The sequence below is a fragment of the Chanodichthys erythropterus genome, chromosome 20 (genome assembly GCF_024489055.1).
Source record: "Chanodichthys erythropterus isolate Z2021 chromosome 20, ASM2448905v1, whole genome shotgun sequence".
NCBI classification, from domain to species: Eukaryota; Metazoa; Chordata; class Actinopteri; order Cypriniformes; family Xenocyprididae; genus Chanodichthys; species Chanodichthys erythropterus.
Window position 1 is genome coordinate 23,161,745 of NC_090240.1, and position 18,993 is coordinate 23,180,737.

General features: G+C 37.8%; 2 protein-coding genes across 3 annotated transcripts in view; one reads left to right on the top strand and one right to left on the bottom strand.

Moving 5' to 3' along the window:
• Positions 1–18,993, top strand: part of lrp1ab (low density lipoprotein receptor-related protein 1Ab) — a 141,928-nt gene that overhangs the window by 110,969 nt on the left and 11,966 nt on the right. Inside the window, exons 42-72 of one of the 2 annotated variants that reach the window (XM_067371536.1) lie at positions 3,196–3,385; positions 3,794–3,998; positions 4,193–4,382; positions 5,304–5,429; positions 5,543–5,671; positions 5,799–5,918; positions 6,018–6,131; positions 6,528–6,677; positions 6,789–6,911; positions 7,472–7,588; positions 8,029–8,157; positions 8,245–8,367; positions 8,477–8,617; positions 9,328–9,515; positions 9,604–9,787; positions 10,585–10,670; positions 10,759–10,878; positions 11,036–11,223; positions 11,585–11,790; positions 12,277–12,381; positions 13,614–13,802; positions 13,895–14,043; positions 14,245–14,338; positions 14,432–14,548; positions 14,646–14,765; positions 14,882–15,004; positions 15,739–15,864; positions 16,007–16,123; positions 17,000–17,106; positions 17,407–17,539; positions 17,651–17,773. In XM_067371536.1, coding sequence (XP_067227637.1) covers positions 3,196–3,385; positions 3,794–3,998; positions 4,193–4,382; positions 5,304–5,429; positions 5,543–5,671; positions 5,799–5,918; positions 6,018–6,131; positions 6,528–6,677; positions 6,789–6,911; positions 7,472–7,588; positions 8,029–8,157; positions 8,245–8,367; positions 8,477–8,617; positions 9,328–9,515; positions 9,604–9,787; positions 10,585–10,670; positions 10,759–10,878; positions 11,036–11,223; positions 11,585–11,790; positions 12,277–12,381; positions 13,614–13,802; positions 13,895–14,043; positions 14,245–14,338; positions 14,432–14,548; positions 14,646–14,765; positions 14,882–15,004; positions 15,739–15,864; positions 16,007–16,123; positions 17,000–17,106; positions 17,407–17,539; positions 17,651–17,773 — 4,332 coding nt within the window. The remainder of the gene's footprint in view (positions 1–3,195; positions 3,386–3,793; positions 3,999–4,192; positions 4,383–5,303; positions 5,430–5,542; positions 5,672–5,798; positions 5,919–6,017; positions 6,132–6,527; positions 6,678–6,788; positions 6,912–7,471; positions 7,589–8,028; positions 8,158–8,244; positions 8,368–8,476; positions 8,618–9,327; positions 9,516–9,603; positions 9,788–10,584; positions 10,671–10,758; positions 10,879–11,035; positions 11,224–11,584; positions 11,791–12,276; positions 12,382–13,613; positions 13,803–13,894; positions 14,044–14,244; positions 14,339–14,431; positions 14,549–14,645; positions 14,766–14,881; positions 15,005–15,738; positions 15,865–16,006; positions 16,124–16,999; positions 17,107–17,406; positions 17,540–17,650; positions 17,774–18,993) is intronic. The other variant, XM_067371537.1, reaches the window with a different exon arrangement.
• Positions 74–1,269, bottom strand: LOC137009696 (somatostatin receptor type 4-like). The gene has a single exon (XM_067372132.1). It carries the CDS (start codon positions 1,169–1,171, stop codon positions 74–76), a length of 1,098 nt encoding a protein of 365 aa, XP_067228233.1. The 5' UTR covers positions 1,172–1,269.

Below are 18,993 nucleotides of genomic sequence, written 5' to 3' on the forward strand. Positions count from 1 at the left end.
TACTCCCATTGCTGATATTGCCTTTTATAGCAGAAGCACATTTAATGCTTCTCTATAGTCATGTTCTTTATCCTCAGGGCTGTGGAGGGGTTTCCAACTCCACAGGGTTAAAGGGCTGCACTATGGCTCTTCCTGGACATATAAAGCACCTACATCCTTTGCAGCACACCCGTCCCAATGACAGCAGCTCTCGCCGAAATTTGTTTGACATGAAAGCGTAGAGCAGCGGATTGGCTACAACTGAAGAGCTCGCTAGCAGCCGGGCGATAATGCCGAACTTGCGATGATTTGCGTGTGTATTACTACTGGTACCGATGAGCAAGAACATGAGGACGTAGGATGGCAACCAACAAACGGTGAAGACTAAAACCAACAGAACCGACGTCTTTGTCACCCGGTTCTGGTAGCGCTCCATTTGCGGTGCACTAACTTGCAGTCGCGTCCTTCGTAAGAAGCCATAGAGTTTGGTGTACATGATGATAATGATGACCAGAGGTAAAGCGAAGCCAATCAGGAACAAAATGGCACTGTAGACCAACTGGCTGAGGTCAGACAGAAAGGCAAAGCAGAGGATAGGCGTCATTTTCAACTGCCGGAAAGCAAACTGTGGTGCTGCAAGAGCTATAGCTGGCACCCACATGAGAATCAATGAAACCCGCAGCCAGCGGCGCATTCTGAAACGATATGTCCAGGTGGGGTGCACCACAATCAGGTAGCGCGTTACCGCTAATGCAGCTAGAGTGAATACGCTCGCCGAGTTACAGGCAACTCCCAAGAAACTGATGACTTTGCACAGGACGCTGCTGAAGGGCCAGTAGCCCAGCGCTATAGCCACGGTGTGGAAGGGCAGGCATATGAGCAGCAGCAGATCTGAGGCACTCAAGGCTAAAATTAACATATCTGTCCCTTGATTAGACTGGAGCCCATTCTTCCTCCTTCGTCCGGTCAGGACGTAGATGACCAATGAGTGTCCCACCAGCCCGATCACCATGACTATTGCATCCAGTATTGGTGCCATAATCCGTGTCACTTCCCACTCCAAATTCCCCAAATCGTCACTAATATTCATATTGTCCCCTGCTAATCCTCTTGATATACACCATTTCAACATGAATTGATCACAATGAAGTGTAGATTGGCATACGTTGAAAATGAAGATGGAGATTGACATCTGCTTCGGGCTAATAATTAGCCCCTTTAAGGGTTAATAACTTCCTCACATGGCAAAGCATCATTGGAGTGTTTACTCCAAGAGATAAAGGCAGTCTTCTCCAGGGTGGTTTTTAGTGTTTAGCATTAGCATTTAGTGATATTTCTTCCTGGGGAAGTTGAGAATTCATGTTAATGTTTTTTTTTATTGTACAAATACTTTACATTTCAGAATACTTTTTATTATTACAAGATTTCAATGACACAAAGGCTACATCCATAAGCTATTATTAGCTTTAGCAAGTAACCAAGCAAATATTTAATGACTACAGTGCTACTATAGTTGAAAATAGAAATTGAGTTTGGAAACAATTGAAAATTACTATATTAAATTATATTATGTTATATTATATTATGAACCTATTGGATTAAGTCATATCCTGATGACTTCTTATTACTGTATGCTACCTGTAAAGACAGCATTTTTCAGTGTTTTTTTTTTTTTTCATCTAAAAAATTATATTTGATCTTATTTCCGTTTTATTTCAGTTAACACAAACTATTTAGCTTTTGGCTACATTAAAAAGTAACTACAATAGTTTGTTTTCATTTACAATACCAACACTGTTTCAAATGCAGCAAAAGGCTTTATTAGGATTACAATAAACCTTTATTTCATAATTTGTAATGTGAAAACACTTTGTCTCACATGTATTGATTTATCTTTTATTTGAAATTATGAAAGGTGCTTACCTTACGCCAATCCATGATTGCTGTTTGCTTGTATTGATTGAGTGAAACCAGGCAACCTTACAAAATCTGATTCCATGCATCTGTCAAAGGCTGACAAATTACAAACAGTCAATTCTACTTGATTTTAAGTACCCATTGTGACTTTCCTCTTATGAACAATTAAATGACTCTTTAGATTCATTCCAATTCCTTTAGCTTGGCTGTTGCAGGACTTTGTCCTTCGTCTGCAAGGAACACAAGACGAACGACTCTCCTCAGTTTGTCCTAATGCGAGATCTTCCTAACCTTCAAGTTCAAAGTAGAATGGGTAGTTGTTCAGATATCCATCATCTAAGATTTCGATTGACAGGTTACCAGACTTTTTGTTAGTACATAATTGTTTCTGTGATGGTGACGTCTCACCTGTTAACTTAGAAATGGGCGGTATCTATTGCGTAAGTATCTTGTTGTTCTTCCTTTTGGCTGATATGTTTTACAGTATCGTTATTGGTTTTTTAGCAAAAGTAAACAGTTTGGTTGAGTGTCCTTCCTGTTTTATGGGGGAGTAAATGCTGTCATAAAGCGGTCATTGGTGTGATGCAGATAGATGTTGCGGAGCCCCTCATGAGCTCATTAATTCTGTAGGGGGCGACTATTATTCACTGTGACTTTGACTCATTGAGACTCTTTCGACGGCACTAACTGAAGCACATTGCACCGCATTGCTTTTCACCCCAGCGTTGTGTCCGAGACTCTTCCAGCAGTCCTCTCTTTGTGGAAGAACTAGTCACCGTGGTTAAAAAGATTCATCAAGGGAGGGGTCTTGTATGCACAGGCACCCATCCATGAAATGACCGGATGACACTAAGCCACTAAACACACACAAGCACCAGTAACAAAGGCTATCTCACAGCCTGCTAAAAACCAACATGCGCATGTATCATGGGATTTAACCATTCACTGTGACACGATAAGTAGTTTTAAAAGAGATGTTTTGGACTTGCAATGTGTTAATCATATTCATTTACTCTTTGAAGGATATAATATGGTATTAATCCTGTTTGAAGTCATAACCATCCTTTACAAGATGTTCAAATGCCTCTTTTTTTTTCCATGTGTCATTTTTAGCTTCTAGTGTCCTTCTGGATGCAGTAGAACTGCAGGGAACAGTTTGTTCAAACTAAATACAGTGCGTCTACAACTGTGCACAGAATTATAATTAAGAGAAACAGATTGAGTTGTTCTTGGATCAGAAACAAGCAGAATTCTCTAGATAATTCCTTAGTCCAATTTTCTTTTTGTTTCTTTCAACAGATGTTGGGTCAGTTGAAGGTTTGGCTTATCACCGTGGTTGGGACACACTTTACTGGACCAGCTATACCACCTCCACCATTACACGGCACACTGTGGACCAGAGTCGCACTGGAGCTTTTGATAGAGACACCGTGGTCACTATGTCCGGGGACGACCACCCCAGAGCCTTTGTTCTGGATGAATGTCAAGAGTATGAACTTTGTATATCAAATTTGCCATGATGCAATGTTTTAGTCATTCTACTGGGCGAGGAATCCCAAGAGTTTGAAGCATATGCAGTATGAACTATTACCCTACTAAATACCAAGAAAATACATCATATTTGTTTTGACTGCCAAAAGTGATTTTCATGTAATTAAAAATACAATATTTATTTATATTAAATGTGTTTTTTTTTAATAAATTTAAGGTTGTGCAATAATTACTGAATGCTTTATTTAATAATATGTTATTTATGTAATAATTTAATAACTTTACTTTGCCCTGTGGCAGCTTTCAGTTCTTTTTTTAATCGATAAGTTGAAAACAAAACTTAGTAGATCAGCACATATAAGTTTCCATCTTTAAATTCCATTTCCTCCTGTTTTCTTTCCTTCAGCCTGATGTTCTGGACTAACTGGAATGAACAGTCTCCCAGTATTATGCGAGCATCTCTTTCTGGAGCTAACGTCCTTGTTATCATCGGAAATAACATCCGCACCCCGAACGGACTGGCCATCGACCACCGTGCTGAGAAACTCTATTTCTCTGACGCCACATTCGACAAGATTGAGCGCTGCGAGTATGATGGCAGCCGGCGCTTTGTGAGTTCCTTTGTATTTATGCTATTTTTTAAATGTTTGGTCTTGGGAAAGTGAGAGATGTTGTTCTTGAATTTACCTGATAGATCATAATACTAACAGTGCATGTTCATACAATGAGTTCATAAGCTTAGTACATAGAGATCGCACACTACTGACATCATGTTTAATTTGCTTGCAATTTGCTGTGTGATCAGGTGGTCCTAAAGAACGAGCCAGTGCATCCTTTTGGTTTGGCTGTATATGGTGAATATATCTTCTGGACAGACTGGGTGCGCAGAGCTGTTCTTAGAGCTGATAAATACGGCAGAGATATGAAAGTTCTACGTGCTGACATTCCTCAACAGCCAATGGGCATCATCGCTGTGGCCAAAGACACCAATAGCTGTGAGTTTTGACCTGAAAACTGACAAATCCATGTGTTATAATCTACATAATTAAGATTTTGGTAACACTTTGGTATGGGGAACACATATGTGCTTTATAAGCAGTGTTGGGTAAGTTACTCAAAAAAAGTAATCAACTACAAATTACAAATTACTACATTAAAATTGTAATTTGCTTACATTACTGAGTACTACATGTAAAAAGTAATCAGATTACTAATTACTTTACATTCAAGTTACTTTGAGACCTACAAAAATACAACACAAACTGAAACTCATAGTTTAGTAATTTAATATTGACTGATAAATATAACATGAAAACAGCAACTTGACTTAAAAATATTTGTTAAACATCTATAGGTAGCTTATTCATTCTAATGCAATCATAACGGTCGTCTGTTATATATATTTACTAGTGGGTGCAGGACACTATAGTTCATTTATGTAAGTGAGGATAGCAAAATAAAATAAACTGTGACACATTATACACAAAAATTCTTCATACAGTGGACTACCAGTAATATTGAGAAAAGTTTGGGACCAAAAATTATTTAGACACTTTGACCTGACCATGTTTTGCTTAAGTGTTATCTGACATAATTAAGATTAATATTTTCTGACAGAGTTTAACTCTGAAATTTTGTCATATTTTATTACAATTTTTTTTTTAACTATAGTGAATAAACTGTAATAATGAATGAAATGTTCAAGGTGTCTAAATATATTTTGGTTTGACTGTATATATATACATACACGCAAGTAGTAACCAAGTGAAACCATGTATTGATATAACAATACATAGTAATAAATAGTATTAATGATTTTTAGTAATTGATTTTAAACAAATTTATAAAAATAACAGGAACTGTGAACTTTTATATATATATAAATATATAATGATGATTTCACATATTGCCTATAGGTGAGTTTTCTCCATGCCTCACCAATAACGGAGGCTGTCAGGACCTGTGTCTGCTCACGTCAGAGGGACGAGTCAACTGCAGCTGTCGTGGAGAGCGCAAACTACTGGGAGACAACACTTGTGTTGGTGAGAGGGACAAACAGGAAGCTAGTGTCTAAATATAAGCCTGTTCTGAATATACTCTATTAGCTTTTCTGTAAGTAGTGCAGTATAATACAAAAGTAATCTCTCTCTCTCAGCGGAGAACACAACCTGTAACAGCGTGGATGAGTTTGAGTGTGGAAATGGTGACTGTATCGACTACAGCTTTACCTGTGACAGTCAAGCCCACTGCAAAGACAAGTCTGATGAGAAGCAGTCCTACTGCGGTAAGCATGACACTGCTGCTCTATTCACTGGTTTGCAGTTTTAATAAGCATTTCCTGACCTGGCAATGCAATGCACGATTTTTAAAGTATTAATCAAGTATCGATCTCTCTCTTTTTCTGGTTGCAGTGAACCGCATGTGTAAGAAGGGCTACCGGCGCTGCATTAACGGGCGCTGTATCAAACACAGCTCCTGGTGCGACGGCACTGATGACTGTGGAGATGGTTCAGACGAGCTACCGTGCAACAGTATGTGACTGTCTGAAATAAATGGCGCGATTATGGGAAAGGAGAAATACACAATCTTTTTTCCTAGTTCCTCACTGTTTCCATCTCTGTTTCCTTCAGTGACTCTGTGCAGCGCTGCTGAGTTCCAGTGCAAAGACGGTTCCTGCATCACTAACTCTAGTCGCTGTAATCAGGTGGCGGACTGTGAGGACGCCAGTGATGAGATGAACTGCAGTAAGTATTAATCTAAAGAAATATTGGCTGGTAACCAAAAGATTGCATGTTTGAACCCCACAAGTTGACTATTAATGGGAAATATTTGCTCACTGGAGTTAATTTTCAAGGGTATTTTTTTAAATACTTACTTTTATTAGTAGTATATTATTATATATTTTTTAAATTGATTTGATTATTCGATTTCATATATATATATATATATATATATATATATATATATATATATATATATATATATATATATATATATATATATATGTATATATAATATATATATATATGTGTATTATATATTATTATTTATATATTTATATTTATTATAAATCTAAGTGTAACACACATAGTTACACATTTTCTTGCATAAATACAATCTTTTGGTACGTTCTCTTTCAGGCCCCACTGACTGCTCTAGTTACTATCTGCTTGGAGTGAAGGGCATGACCTTCGAGAGGTGTGAGTTCACTACACTCTGCTATGCCCCCTCCTGGCGCTGCGATGGCTCCAATGACTGCGGAGACTTCTCAGATGAAAGAAACTGTCCGGGTTAGACACTTCATACATCAGCATGCACTGGCACATCCCCCTGTTCTCACAGCTAATGAAATATATGTGATATTGCATATTAAGTTCGACCTTTCACTTTCTTTCCCACAGAGAAACGTAAGCAGAAATGTCCAGTGAACTTCTTTGCGTGTCCGAGTGGCCGTTGTATTCCCATGAGCTGGACCTGTGACAAAGAGAACGACTGTGAGAATGGAGCAGACGAGTCTCACTGTGGTTAGTAAATATTTTTATAGATCTCTCTCACTTTTCTCAAGACAACACTTTTTTTTTTTTCTACATTTTTCTGTTGCAGTTTGTCAAATCTGTTCCAAATGTCACTTAATTTATCTTTGTAGTTATTGTTCTCAAGACACTAAAAACAATAGCACCAAGAGATTTTATCATAGCCATTGTTGGAATTTTTTATTTTCATTTTAATTATTTTAGAATTGTTGTCAATTTTTTATTAAGGAAAAATATTTGCTCCATGGAATTTTATAAGAACAACAACATCAATTATTATTATTGTAGTAGCTGTTGTTTAAAAATTACAGTATATCATAAAAAATTCAAAAGTTATCATAAATCTTCTTCTTCTTGTCTAGTGCCTCAGTACTTATTTTGAAAACTAACCTTTTTTATATATATATATATATATATATATATATATATAGAGAAAGGATGAAACCAATTAATTTCTGACCCTGACCACATCTACACCTGAAAATTAAGTTTATCAAGAAAAAAGTTGATCATATTTAAAAATTTTTGACAATAACAAGTTGTTTTCTCAGATAAGTTCTGTGCATCAAATCAGTTTGAGTGTGGAAACCATCGCTGTATCTCCAAATCCTGGGTGTGTGACGGCACTGATGACTGTGGAGACGGCACTGATGAGGACAGCAAATGCAGTGAGTCGCGTTACAACTACATCCACAAACAAAGCTCTGACCTCAGATAAACCATGTTTATACTCGCTGCAAGTGAACCTTTTTTTAATGCGCTCTGGGTTGTAATACCAATGGAAGAATTTGCACCACTGTAAAATTTGCGTGGATGCACCACGTTTGACGTCAACAAAACAATTGGAAGTGTTTGCCCTCTTTTAAAAGCTGCTTTTCTGACCTCACTATGTATAATTGTTATGGTTAGTTGCATTTTATTTGCATTAAGCAATGTTTTTTATCTTCATATCTGTGACTGTGTGATGTTAAAACATTTGAGTACCTCTGCTCTATTTAACTTTACCTTTATTTTTACTCTTTTTCACTTTGTCAGCTGTAATGAATCTCAGTATTAAGGCTGGATGAAGAAATGTGTAAGTAACACTGAGTTTATGTATCTCTTCCAGAGACAAAGACTTGCAGTCCAGAAGCATTCCAATGTCCCGGCTCCCACATGTGTATTTCTCAGCGTTGGAAGTGTGACGGGGATAAGGACTGTCCTGATGGTGCAGATGAGGGCATCAAGGCTGGCTGTGGTGAGTTGCAGGAGGAATGCTTGCTTTATACCCTAAAACATTCTTTCTGTATTTCCTTCTATTTATCTCTTTATTCTTTCTCTCAAGCGTTCAATAAGACCTGTGATGACTCTGAATTCCAATGTCAGAATTATCAGTGTATTCCCAAAAACTTCATGTGTGATCATGACGTTGACTGCCGCGATGGCTCTGACGAGTCGCCTGAGTGTGGTAAGCATGTCTTTTAGTGTTCCGTTTTTATTATTGGTCACACAGGCTAATGAAGTGATCATGCAGTATGTTTATCACATCAAATGTTGTCTTCCCTTTCATAACAAAGAATATCCCACGTGTGGGCCGAACGATTTCCGCTGTGCTAATGGCCAGTGTTTGAAGCAGAAGAACTGGGAGTGTGATGGAGAGTTTGACTGTAGGGACCAATCAGACGAAGCTCCCAAAAACCCACTTTGCACAGACCCAGGTTAGTCTGGAAACCTTGAAGGATAAGGTAAAAAAAAAAAAAACTCTTCCCCTCTGGCTGATTTAAAAAAAAAAAAAAAAAAAAATATATATATATAAGTTATTTTTTTCTTTCCTTCTCTCATAAACTGTCCCTTACCAATTCCTTTTCTGTCACTGGATCTGTTTTTCTATGCCCTTCATTGTAATATGTTCTTTTCTTTGAATGCAAACGTGTGTGAAATTGGAAAGTACAGGGTTATATTACAGTTGTATGTCTAACAATAAAAATCTGTGATAATAAACAGGCTCCTGTGGGTTCTGGAAGTGTGCCAGGTGTGTAATGTAGTGTGCAAAAGGAGCTTAATGCTGTTCAATTCATTGCTTCATTAGAGCCAGAACTAATTCTGGATCGTTGACTGGGTGGAAGTGACTTTATGAATATTTGGTTATGGTTGAACTCTTACAGTACTGACGGAAGTACAAAAGTTCCAAAAGTAGCATGGTACTATTTGAAGTACCCGGTAGTACCATGTAAATACAAAAACCATTGGACATGAATATGGTAATCATTCACTACCATGGTATTTATCAGAGTGCCATAATGTAGCCATCTAATGTCCATTACTGAAATGTATGGGATACAGAACAAAAACTTTATAGGTGGGTGTCCTCTTCTCCAGACCCAAATGAGAACTTTTGTGCTAATTGTTATTTTGTTTTTGTCCATAGAGAGGCGCTGTAATGACACTTCCTTCCTGTGTGCCAATGGCAAGTGTGTGAACGAGACATTGCTGTGTGATGGTAACGATGAGTGTGGTGACGCCTCTGATGAACACAACTGCTTCATCAATGAATGTCTCAACACTAAGCTGAGCGGCTGCTCACAGCTCTGTGAAGATCTCAAGATCGGCTTCAAGGTATGTGTTTTTAAGTGCAATACTTGTGTGAATTAATAGTTGGACACAACAGTGAAGACATGATATTCCTCTCGCCCGGCCCCCACAGTGCCGGTGTCATCCAGGTTTCCGTCTGAAGCAAGATGGAAAGACGTGTGTGGATGTGGATGAGTGCACCACCACATACCCCTGCGCTCAGCGTTGCATCAACACACACGGCAGCTTCCACTGCCTCTGTGTTGATGGCTTTGTGACGCGCCCTGATGACCCCACCAGCTGCAAATCCACATCTGGTGAGCCTCTCCCCATGTACTCTTACCTTCTGTTTGTTACCTAAACAGCTATGGAAGTGTTTCTTTCTCAGAGTAAAAAGTCCAAAAGGTAGTTAAAAAAAAAAATTGTAAAATATATGTATGTATATATAATTTCAACTTTGTTTTTATATATATATATATATATATATATATTAGTGCTGTCAAATCTAACAAAAGTTTGTTTACATAATGTGTGTATATATATGTCTGTGTATAAATATACACACACAGTATATAGTTACATACACATACATTATGTAAACACAAACTTGTTAGATGTAAACACAAAAAAGTTAGATGCGATTAATCGTAATTAATCGATTTGACAGCTCTTCTGTCTGTACTTCTATCTGTACTTTATTGGAGCATTTTCATTTTGGGAAACTTACTTCACTACATTCCAGAGCATAATATTTTACTTTTTACTCCACTACTTTTCATAAAAATGTCATTCTTCAAGTACTTTTACTCAAGTACTTGATCTGTGTAATTCATCCACCACTGCTATTTAGATCGCATTTATGATATACAGTCAGAGTTGCGTAATAAATTTACATTGCTAGATGTCACATTTTGGTCACATTTTCAGATATAAAGTTACAATAATGAGAAACCAAATCACAATTACTTTATTTTATATATTATGAGATTCAAAGTTGCAGTTACAAGAAATAGTCACATTTTTCCCCAAACCAGACAATGCTACTTAGAATGTTTGTTCAGTAATTTCTGATTCAAAGTCTGCTTGTACTATAAGAGTGTTGCTTAAATTTCAGAGGAGGAACCATTCCTCATCTTCGCGAACCGTTATTACCTGCGAAAACTCAACTTGGATGGCTCTAACTACACATTGATTAAACAGGTGAGGTGGCTGTCAATCTAAAAGGCCAAAGCGATTACTTGTAGATGTATTGTAACTTTCTTACTATTACTATTTCATGTGTTAACAGGGGCTCAATAACGCAGTGGCTCTGGACTATCATTACGCAGAGCAGATGATCTACTGGACGGACGTGACCACACAAGGCAGCATGATCCGTCGCATGAACATCAACGGCAGTAACGTGCAGGTCCGTGTAGTTCTAGAGCCTGCGTATTGATGATTCCTGCATGTGTTTAAAAATTGTTTAACTGAATTTAATCTCTGACAGATTTCTTCAACTATTTCATCTTGTTCTGATTGGCCGATGGGCTTGTTTGTGATTCTTTTGATTGGCTGTTGGATAGGTGCTGCACAGAACCTCTCTGAGCAACCCTGATGGTCTGGCAGTGGACTGGGTTGGGGGAAACCTGTACTGGTGTGATAAGGGCAGAGACACAATTGAGGTGTCCAAGCTGAACGGAGCTTATAGAAGTGTGCTGGTCAACACAGGCCTGCGGGAGCCTAGAGCTGTGGCTGTGGATGTGAGGAATGGGTAAGTTCTTACATTATGTATAATATAAGACTCTGACTATCCCAGTGATTGCTAGTTTATTTTCTAGGGCTGTAAGTCTATTAAAATTGTGATCAAATTACATGATTTCTTGATTGATTAGTCAAATGAATTTCAATTAATCACATTTCAGTATTTGCAGAGAAAAGCCTCCAAATGATTTTTGATAAAAAAAAAAATATATATATATATATATATATATATATATATTATATAATATAAAATATAAAATAAAATATATATATAAAATGGCCCTAGTATATATTTTTTATATATATAATTTCATTTGCACTTGATGTATGTTATGAGCTTGTCTTGACTTTGGTGGTTTAATCATTTCCAGGTATCTGTATTGGTCAGACTGGGGTGACGTGCCACATATTGGCCGCATCGGCATGGACGGCACAGATCGTCAAATCATTATTCAGGATAAGATCACATGGCCTAATGGCTTGACGCTAGATTTTATTAATGACCGCATCTACTGGGCAGACGCTCGTGAAGACTACATTGCTTTTGCCAGTCTGGATGGTTCCAACAGACACATTGGTGAATACAAAGACACCCATACTTTGCTTATGATGTCATTTTTCTTTATGCAATTAGTTTAGACAAAGAACTGACCCAGCCTTCATGTTAGCCAATAAATTACATCATAGACACTCCATATTATGTAATATTACAGTCGATCTATTGTTTTCGAGACTGCTTTGTGCAATAATGTGGCAGTGAGGAGGGATTTTGTTTCCATATGAATTCCTCACATTCAGGAAGCTGACATCATTTATGATATATAATATATATATATGACATATAATATATATATATATATATATATATATAATATATATATGTACTGTTCAGTACTGACATGGTTTTAAAATCAAAGATAAAAATTAGGGCTGTCAATCGATTAAAATTGTTTATTTTAATCTAATTAATTACATACTCTGTGATTAATTAATCTAAATTAATCGCATACATAATTTTTGCTGTGGATGTATTAAATATTTAAATTCAGATGAATCAATGCAGGGTTTTTCCTGGGTCAAAAATGGTCTTCGGTTGTGACAGACATGGTCATCCACACAAACAGTAAAAAGTGCCCTACCCACATGATCTGCCAGCCTGATACTGACAGTAAAGTACCCTTCACTCTCACTGTAATTCTTTCTTGCCCTCTTTGCAAAAAAAAAAGTGATTTTTATAACTTTGTAAGAGATGCTTTTTTGCTAAACATGAAAAGTATTAAAAAGTAGCATTTAGAAGTTATATTAAGTAATAATATAATTTTCTACCATATACAATTGAATGCACCTAGCTAACAACAACTTGCTTTGTTCTGGTTTCACCTCACTCCAGTATAAACTAACTGATTTTATAGGTAGGCCTAATTTACTACACATTGTCATTTAAATAACCTGAAAATATTGTGGATTATTAAGGCTAATTTTACTAACCACTCTTGCTAAATGGGGTAAGCACACTTATGTTCTCATTTCAGAGTTGTTCGAGTAAATGATTCATTATAGACCGTGTGGACAGATCAGTTGTTGTCATGATTCATTCAAATGAATCTGTTCAAATGAGTCATTAGGTCGCGAATTGGACATTAGCGGACGTTGACGCATTGCGTGCGAATCGTGACTGTTATTAGGACATCGCAAAAGATTTGTCAACACAGACACTTCACCACTGGATAGGATTTTATTTTTGTTTACTGAAAGTGTGGTTTATGTCAGCTGCACGTGCAGGGCGCCTGTCAGAGAAGATGAGGTGACTTTTTTTGAGCACTATTCACACCCAGCGGTTATTCAGGAAAAACATTCACCGAATGCGCCTTGTGAAACATGGATTCGGTCTTACGAACTTTTAGCATTGTGTCAGTTGATTTAGATTATTATGTGTGAGGTTGAGAGAGTGCAAAGACGGTGCTTACTTTGAAGAAGAGGAGAGCTCGCGTGCACGAGGGAGGAGCTCTGCTTGTTCTGTCCGTCAGCGCAGCAGTCGTCTCCCTCCTTCATTTTACAGTCGAATGGTGGCTAGAACCATAGACATATAGAACGGCTCCAGGTTCAAAGGTCAATATGGAATGGATTAGTCTGCGTTACTTTTTTTAACGCGTTATTTTTTCTCAGATTAATTAATCGAAATTAACGCGTTATTTTGACAGCCCTAATAAAAATATTTGGCCATAATTTTTGTCTGTCACTCACTCTTCATCTCTGTAGCGACTTTACTTTTCTGCTGATGTAACCAAGACCATGAAAATTTAACCAATCATATTGTAGACTGCTTTTCATGATCCAATCAAATCTGATTGTCTCTCTCTCATCATTCTGTTTGTTGCCTCTGTGTTCTCTTCCCTACAGTGCTGAATCATGACATCCCTCACATCTTTGCCATGACTCTGTTTGAGGAGTACATCTACTGGACCGACTGGGAGACCAAGTCCATCAACAGAGCTCACAAAACACTGGGCACCAACAAAACCATGTTGATCAGCACTCTGCACAGACCCATGGACATACACATCTACCATCCCTCCAGACAACCTGAGGGTGAGAAGATAAACACGTGCTGTTAATGGAAATGTTCCTGCGGTATCTGATGTGGTTTCTAAGTGTTCTCCTCTCTGATGCTCTGATTGCAGTGTCAGGTCACCCGTGTCAGGAGGATAATGGAGGCTGCAGTAACCTGTGTTTGCTCTCTCCTGGAGGAGGCTACAAGTGTGCCTGTCCCACCAACTTCTATCTGGCTGCTGATGGAAAACAGTGCCTGTCCAACTGTACTGCCAGCCAGGTGATTTCCATTATTCTCAGTGGTGCTTCTTATTAGATTCTCTACTTTATGGCAGTGTTTATTGTACAACAGGCAAAATTAAGCAAATTTTTCTTTTGATTTTAGAGTGAAATATGAGCTGGAGATGTTCTTGTCAAGAATCACACTGTTCTAACTGTTTATACTTCTCCTCTCTTTCTCTCTCTCCTTCTCTGACCATAGTTTGTCTGCAAGAATGATAAGTGCATTCCTTTCTGGTGGAAGTGCGATACTGAAGATGACTGCGGAGACCGCTCGGATGAGCCTGCTGATTGTCGTAAGTATCAGCTCTTTAACTGACGAGAGATATTCGCCATGGCCACTTTCAGTCGTACATAACATCCTCATGCTCTGTGTTCTTGGGTTTTAGCCGAGTTTAAATGCAGACCAGGCCAGTTCCAGTGCGGCACGGGTCTCTGCACCAACCCAGCTTACATCTGTGATGGAGACAATGACTGCCAGGACAACTCTGATGAAGCCAACTGTGGTATGATGTCCAATCAATTGTGTAGAATTGAATTCAATCATCTAATTCAAGTGTTTAGGACATTTGCTTAATGAAAACTCATTTTGTCCATGTTCAGACATCCATGTTTGCCTGCCTAGTCAGTTTAAGTGCTCGCATCCAAGTCGCTGTATCCCTGGAATCTTGCGCTGTAATGGTCAGAACAACTGCGGCCAGGGAGAAGATGAGAAGGATTGTCGTAAGTCTGCTCTTATGTCTCTCATTGATTGAATCTGAGTGTTATGATTTTCACCAGTGTTTAATCTATACTATGTATGAGGCTGTTTTATGAAGAGCTGTCGTGTTCTCTTGTAGCTGAGGTGACCTGTGCTCCAAACCAGTTCCAGTGTGCCATCACCAAACGCTGTATACCACGAGTCTGGGTGTGCGATAGAGACTACGACTGCGTTGATGAATCCGACGAACCGGCCAACTGCAGTAAGGAAATGAAGCTAACAAAAATATAGACTTATAAAGACACTTTTTATCTTAAAGGCATAGCTCACACAAAAATTAAAATTCGGTCATAATTTTCTCACCATCATGTCATTCCAAATCTTATAATCTTCTTCGAAACACAAATGAAAATATTTTAATAAAATCTGAGAGATTTCTGTCTCTTGAAAGTCTATTTATCCGAAACTGATGCTTTAAAAAGTAATTTTAAATTACATATAATTTTCAAGAATTTCACAAAGAATTTTAATTTTTGGGGCGACCTAATCCTTTAATTTGATGGCAAATGTCAATATCACGAACATGTATTATTTTTACTATTTTGGTCAATTAATTGAACATCATGTAAATAATCTGACACCCTTTTTTTATCAGCTGACAATGAATACTGCTTTTAATATCTTCAGACAGTTTTATTCAGAAAGGTCTCTAAAGGATGTAACTATATATTATATACATATATTAGATGTTATTTGTCAACAGAAAAAGATTAATTTTTATATTTTTATATATGTAAATTATTTATCCTGTTTGTCTATGCCTGATATCCTTTTAAATATATTTATTAATTAGTTTATTTGCCTATTTTAACTGATTTGATCTTGTTTTGGCATGAAAATAGCCTTATATGCTGATATGGCATAAACAACCAAATAAATAAATATAATTAATAATGGACTGACAGTCCTAATTAAAGTCGTTTCTGTTTTCTACAGCTCAAATGAAGTGCGGTGTGGACGAGTTCCGCTGTAAGGACTCAGGCCGCTGTATCCCGTCTCGCTGGACGTGTGATGGAGAGGACGACTGTGGCGACGCCTCAGATGAGCCCAAAGAGGAGTGCGGTACGACTGGCCATCGCTTCATTTGTTCCATTTATACCTTTTATTAATTTAAAAATGTTGATTAATCAGTGTGTAAAGTGATTAATTTTGTTCACACCATTTTATTTACAAAAAAGTGATTAGTTTTTATTTATTGAGTTAGATGAGAGAACATGTGAGCCATACCAATTCCGCTGTAAGAACAACCGCTGTGTGCCGGGCCGCTGGCAGTGTGACTATGACAATGACTGTGGCGATAACTCCGATGAGGAAAAGTGCGGTATGTATTTCAATTGACAGTGTGACCTTAGTGTTGACACTGCTTGTACATGCACAGCAATTTATAGGACTGAATCTAGTGTTTTATTATTATTTGTGACCATCACGCATGTCTGTGAGAGGCATTGTGGGTATTTTGTCATATGTCATGGCTCACTCACGTTGCTCACTGATGCATCTCACTTCATGTTGTCTCTATTCTTCATTTCACACTGACCCATTGGCTTGACTCAGAGGTAGGTCTCTCCTCCCTCCAAACCACCTATTCCAGCCTCTCCTTCCTTCTCCTCTCTCTTCTCATCTCCCCATGATTCCATGTGTGTTTGTGACAGAAGTGCCCAATTGCAGCATCTTCCCCCTAGTGGAGAAATGGTAGTTCTTTTTCCTCCTTCAAACTGAATAGTGAAGTTTTTAGCAGTGAACATTTGTTTATAAGCTCACATCTTTTTGAGGTTTGGGTTTGTTTTGTCTTTTAATGTGGTTTTGTTGTGAGAGTGTTTATAGTGACTCTGAGCAAGTTAGCAGGGTTCTCATGGTCATAAAAAAAACCCTGGAAATAACTTGCAATTATACAAGACATGCAAATGAATAAAGTCTTAAAGTCATAGAAATTTTCTAGAAATTGTTCTTTTGTAGTCCCCCCTGTACTCACAAATGACTGGAAAAATTGTGTAAATTGATCATCAGGTGTGGGAACCCTAAATGTGTTTGTGTATTTTCTCACTCTCTAAGCTGACCTGTTGCCCTTCTCTTGAAATGTGTCCCTTTCTTTCCTTCTATGTTTTCCTTATAGTCATTGTAGTGTTTGCACTCTCTGGCACATATGTATTTCTTCAATATTAAGTTTTTTTAAAATCTTTTTCTCTCTCCCTATCAGTTCCACGTCAGTGCTCTGAGAGCGAGTTTGCCTGCAGTAATGGCCGTTGTATTGCTGGGAGGTGGAAGTGTGATGGAGATCATGACTGTTCAGATGGATCTGATGAGGTTTGATTTTTTTAAAAACCTTTATATCTAGGTTTATGCTTAAATGCGTGAAATGTGTCTTATAGATAAATATACAGCATGCACACATAATAATTCCTTTGCAAAGGTATTTTAATTAATTTTTTTGAATATGTGAGCATGAATTGGGGAATGAAGAAGTGTTTAGCATACTTGTGGCCAATTAGAAGATATATAGACCTATAAGAACTATAATATATTTAAATCTGTTTGTGTGGTCACTACATGCGTCCATATGTCCACACAGCACATATATTATTTTATTTTGTCTGTGTCTCTCAGAACGGCTGTGAACTGAAGTGTGAGGAGGATCAGTTCCAGTGTAAGAACGGTCACTGTATCCCGCTCCGCTGGCGCTGTGACGCAGATGCTGACTGCATTGATGGCAGTGATGAAGAGAGTTGTGACATTTCTGGTGAGTATGCGCATGTCCGTTTCTTTCTAAAATGGGCTTATTTATGTGTCGTGTCCAGGGAGTTAAGGATTTATCTCACATTTCTCCTTCTTCTGCTATCTTCTCTCTCAGTGGCACGGCACTGCCCCCAGGATGAGTTCCAGTGTAATAACACTCTGTGCAAACCACTGTCCTGGAAGTGTGATGGGGAGGATGACTGTGGCGATAACTCAGATGAGAACCCTGAGGAGTGCAGTAAGAACACACACACATACTGTTGAATTGTAATAAAAAATTATCAGTGTCCCTAACAAATATTTAAAGGTACACTGTAACTTTTTTGTTCAAAATTAACAAATTCTTAAAGGGTTAGTTCACCCAAAAATGAAAATTGTGTCATTTATTACTTACCCTCATGTCGTTTTACACCCGTAAAACCTTCTTTAATCTTTGGAACACAAATTAAGATATTTTAGTTGAAATCCGATGGCTCCGTGAGGCCTCCGTAGGGAGCAATGTCACTTCCTCTGTCAAGATCCATAAAGGTACTAAAAACATATTTAAATCAGTTCATGTGAGTACAGTGGCTCAATCTTAATATTATAAAGCGATTAATTTTTGGTGCGGCAAAAAAACAAAATAACGACTTATTTAGTGATGAACGATTTCAAAACACTGCTTCAGGAAGCATCAGAGCATAATGAATCAGAGTATCGAATCATGAATCGGATCGCGGGTCAAACCGCCAAACTGCTGAAATCACGTGACTTTGGCGCTCCGAACTGCAGATTCGACACACTGATTCACAATGCTCTGATGCTTTCTGAAGCATTGTTTTGAAATTGGCCATCACTAAATAAGTCGTTATTTTGTTTTTTAGCCGCACCAAAAGTATTTTTGTCGCTTTATAATAATAATATTGAACCACTGTACTCACATGAACTGATTTAAATATGTTTTTAGTACCTTTATGGATCTTGACAGAGGAAGTGACATTGCTCCCTATGGAGGCCTCACGGAGCCATCGTATTTCATCTAAAATTTCTTAATTTGTATTCCGAAGATTAAAAAAGGTCTTACGGGTGTGGAACGGCATGAGGGTGAGTAATAAATGACAGAATTTTCATTTTTGGGTGAACTAACCCTTTAATATAACAGTCAATACATCAGTCCTCCTTTCAAAATGTGTTGTTGTTTTTTTTGTCTTACCCTGATTAACTATGGTAAGCCTATTATAAGTGTTTATATTCCAGAACCTGTAAGCACTGAATGATAACCTTATTCATCTGCACAGTCACTTAGAGCCAAAGCACAACCAAAACAATATTCTTCCTCAAAATGCATGCAGTTTTGTTTAACAACTAGAGGCCCAACATTTACATAATGTACCTTTTTAAGATTTGGAGTGTTTTTGTTGTCCATAAATAGAGAAAAAAAAAACATTCTTGCACAGTAAGCTCAGACTGAAATCTTCC

Coding starts and splice junctions, on each gene's coding strand:
- LOC137009696 (XM_067372132.1), bottom strand. CDS start 1,171: ATGTCAATCTCCATCTTCATTTTCAACGTATGCCAATCTACACTTCAT.